General features: G+C 51.1%; 1 protein-coding gene across 1 annotated transcript; it reads left to right on the top strand.

Moving 5' to 3' along the window:
• Positions 1 to 288: 288 nt before the first annotated feature.
• On the top strand, positions 289 to 2,685 carry LOC129357815 (serine/arginine repetitive matrix protein 1-like). Its single transcript, XM_055026806.1, has one exon. The coding sequence runs from the start codon at positions 504 to 506 to the stop codon at positions 2,607 to 2,609; it is 2,106 nt and encodes a 701-aa protein (XP_054882781.1). The 5' UTR covers positions 289 to 503; the 3' UTR covers positions 2,610 to 2,685.
• The last annotated feature ends 1,189 nt before the right edge of the window (positions 2,686 to 3,874 follow it).

Below are 3,874 nucleotides of genomic sequence, written 5' to 3'. Positions count from 1 at the left end.
TGTATTATATTGTGTGTATTCTATATACAGTATTCCTTATGTATATTTGTTCATTGTAGTTTAAATGAAAACTGTTCAGGTTGCAATATCCTGTTCTGCCAGCAGAGGGAGGCAGCGCAGGTAAACAAGATCAGCTGTTCCACTGCGCCCCTCCCCTCCTGTGTACGCATGACGTTGCAGCCTGTACCTAACGGGCCAATCAGAGCCACTGGCTTGTAAATTGTTATTTGGTTCGAAATTTGAAACCGGTGTGCTATATATAGTGTTTTTCTAACTGATCTCGTCAGTTGAGACAGCAGACGGCCTGAAGAAGGTTGATTCCGACCGAAACGTCGCGTCTCGTTTGCTGTCTTTGTTCATCTGTTCGTTCGTTATTAAATTGCCAGACGGCAAAAAACGAAGTTCAGTTTCTTCTCTTTTTTAATTTTAGCACACTTTTATTTTACAAGTCAGTTTAGTTTAATAATTTTTATAATTTTTATTTTTTCTAAAAACGTTTTCCCATGACTTGGGATTTTTACGAGGAGCCAGATGATGGCTGGACCACGGTCCAGTACTACCGCGGCAGGCAGCGCACCTGGCAGCCGAGAAGCCGCGATCGCTACGCGCAACGGGGCTCACAAAACAACCGGGGCCCTCCACCACAGAACCGGAGACGCACCTACGCCTCCGTGACCCGAGACCGCACGGTGAGCCGCAACAGGGGCTCAGGACCCCCCCGGAACCGCTTCCAGCAGCAACAACGGCCCCGCCCACGCTCCCGCAGCTGGAACCCGAGCGCAGCGCCGCGCTGGAGGGGAAATCAGCGTCAACAGCGGCAGCAGCAGCAGCAGCAGCGATTCGCACCCCGGAGGCGCAACAACGGGCCGAACCGCTCCGAGTACCAGCAATCTGATGACCCGCTCTTCACAGTCAAGGTCAGAGCTTTACACAGACTGCTGAAGGCCATGCATCACCTGGCCAACGTGGCGTGGGATGACCGCAATCCGCCTGCCATCCAGCGGATTGCGGATAACCTGGCTGCCACCATCAAGCCGGCCCTCCCCAGCCCCAAAACGATGGACCTCATTGATGGGAATGCCAGAGAGTGGGCGTGGAACACCATCCTCATCCTCCGGCAGCACTATGAGGATGTGCTCGAGGCTGAGAAGCGGTCCCTCCTGGGCCTCGGCGGCGACCTTCTGGCTCCTCTTGAGGTGGCGGTCAAGTGGGCTAGACGCAACCTGGGCAGGAGGTTCGACCCAGAAACCGCTGATGAGGTCCAGACTTACCTGGCGATGAGTGAAGATGAGGAAGCCTCTTCATCCTCCTCTGCCTCCTCTCGCTCCTCCGACTCTCCTCCACGTCCCTGCCCGCCGGCTGCAGCTCCTCCGTCCCCACGCTCATCTGAAAGCGACGCAGAGCAGGAAGACCAGGCTGTCGACACGGCGGAGAACCTGCAGGACCCCTCCCACCCCCCTCGACCACACTCAAGAACCTCACCTCCTGCTGTGCCCCCTCCCTCTGCATCCCCCCGCCCCGTCATGGCCTCCGCAGCCACCATGACGGATCCTCTTCACGGCGGGTGGACACCTCCGGGCTCAGATGTTGAGGACAGCGGGAGAACGTCGCCCCCCACTCTACCTGCTGAGATCATCGCTCCACTCCCTCAGCGTCAGCAGAGATCCTCCAGCTCTTCAGGGACGACCACCTCTGCATCTCAGACGGCTCCTCCGGCGACCTCTCCAGCTGTTCCTCCTCCTCTTCCTCCAGCTGCTCCTCCGGCAGCTCCTCCCTCCTCTTCTCCTCCCTCAGGGGGAAGGGCAGCAGATTCTGCCACTGATGAGGTGCTCAGCGGCATCTCTGACCTCATCCAGGAGGAGGTGAGCAGACATCGGTCTGCAAGAGTAATCCCGCCTTCTCCCTCCCAGGCCTCCAGAGCCACACGACCCTCGCTGAGGCCGAGGATGGCCCCCCTCTGCCGCCGACTACAGATCAGCACGCAGCGGAGACTCACCTTCAGCAGCAGGGTGACGACACCGGCTCCAGCTGCGTCCTCCGGCACCAGGGGGCCCACCGCTCCTACACAGGCACAGATCACAGTTGCGGCTAGACAGGTGGGGAGCCTCAACAAAACCAGGAACTGGTCACTTGACCTCAACAAAAAATATGTCATCCTGGGTGACTCAAATGTGGCCAAGTTTCCGGCCTGGAATAACCCCAACCTGCAGGTGGACAGCTTCCCTGGTGCCAAGTGGAGGCACCTCACCCACCTGTTCGACAAGGCACCTGTCTTCGCTGACGTGGAGCGGCTCATCATCTCTCTGGGCATCAACAACAGGGCCCAGAGGGACAAAACGTCGGCTGTGAAGGAGATGAGAGCAGCGCTGAGAGCAGCCAGGGTAAAGTGCCCGAATGCTGAGATTTTTATCCCTGCGATAAATTTCTCGCCGGCACTACCCGTCCGTGAACAGGTAACTCTCACTCACCTGAACATGCACATCACACAGCTGAACCGCTGCATCCCGGCACTGGAGAGGCGGGCCTTCACAGTGGCTAGAGATAACGTCCACTGGACCAGGGCCACCGCTGCTCGCATGCAGAGCCACTGGAGCGAGTGGCTAAAATAGATTGCCCTAAGAGCCTGCAAAGGCAGGATGGGCACTCTCAGATTGTAAATAATAATATTTGTAATCTTTCTAAAACATTTACACTTACTGATGCACAGTGTTCTCTTTTAAATAAAGGTTTGACTTTTATTCCCACTCAGGGTAATAATTCTTTAAAGAATGTGAAAATGCAAATGAGGTATGACCTGCAAAAATACCATAGAAGGATAAAATTGGCCATCTACTACAAAGATGATGTTGGTAAAAATGTAAATAATGAGAACTTACCTTTCATGCCTGAATCCGACTGGTCTCCTCCAATCGCTTCTCTTCCTCCTGAGGTGGACAAATTAATTTCAAAGGACCTAAACTATTTGGATTATGATTTTAAATTTAATAAAACTACACCTAACCTAAATTTGAATGAGAGAAAAGCTCTAAAGGAACTAATGATCAATAAAAACATCATTATAAAACCTGCTGACAAAGGAAGCTCTATTGTCATTCTGGACAGAGAGCAGTACCTGTGGGAGGGATACAAACAATTACACAATGAAACCTATTATAAAAAATTAGATTCTCCAATTTATCCTGATACGGCCCCCCTAATATCCAAAATTTTAGAAAATCTTCATAAAAAGAAATTTATTAACGCTAAACAAAAAACTTACCTGCGTGGTTCTCCTGAACCAAGGGCCAGACGGTTTTACCTGCTCCCTAAGATCCATAAAGAGCCCGGAAAATGGAGCAAACCGTTCGAAATCCCTCCTGGTAGGCCCATTGTCTCCGATTGTGGGAGTGAGACCTACCAAACAGCAGAATTTATTGATCATTATTTGTATCCTCTATCAATTCGGCACCAAAGTTACATCAAAGACACATATGATTTTGTGGAAAAAGTCAAATTAATTTCTCTACCTCAGGACTCTATTTTATTTACAATTGACATAGACAGTTTGTACACAAATATTGATATAGATGAAGGAATTGGCTGCATTAAAAACATATTTTTGAAATATCCAGATTCGAGGAGGCCAGATCGAGAACTTATACAGTTGCTGGAAATAAATTTAAAACGCAACGATTTTGTGTTTGATGGCCAATTTTTCCTGCAGGTCAAGGGCACGGCCATGGGCAAAAAGTTTGCACCGGCATATGCAAACATTTTTATGGCCGAGTGGGAAGCGGGTGCCCTTAATACGTGCGGAAAGGCACCTCTGCACTATTATCGGTACCTGGATGACATCTGGGGGGTCTGGACCCATTCTGAAGCCGAATTTCAGGAA

Source organism: Poeciliopsis prolifica, unplaced genomic scaffold (assembly GCF_027474105.1).
Source record: "Poeciliopsis prolifica strain line A6 unplaced genomic scaffold, Auburn_PproV2 SCAFFOLD314, whole genome shotgun sequence".
Taxonomy (NCBI): Eukaryota; Metazoa; Chordata; class Actinopteri; order Cyprinodontiformes; family Poeciliidae; genus Poeciliopsis; species Poeciliopsis prolifica.
Note: the sequence above shows the minus strand (reverse complement) of the source record. Positions and strands in the feature narration are given on the sequence as shown.

Coding starts and splice junctions, on each gene's coding strand:
- LOC129357815 (XM_055026806.1), top strand. CDS start 504: ATGACTTGGGATTTTTACGAGGAGCCAGATGATGGCTGGACCACGGTC.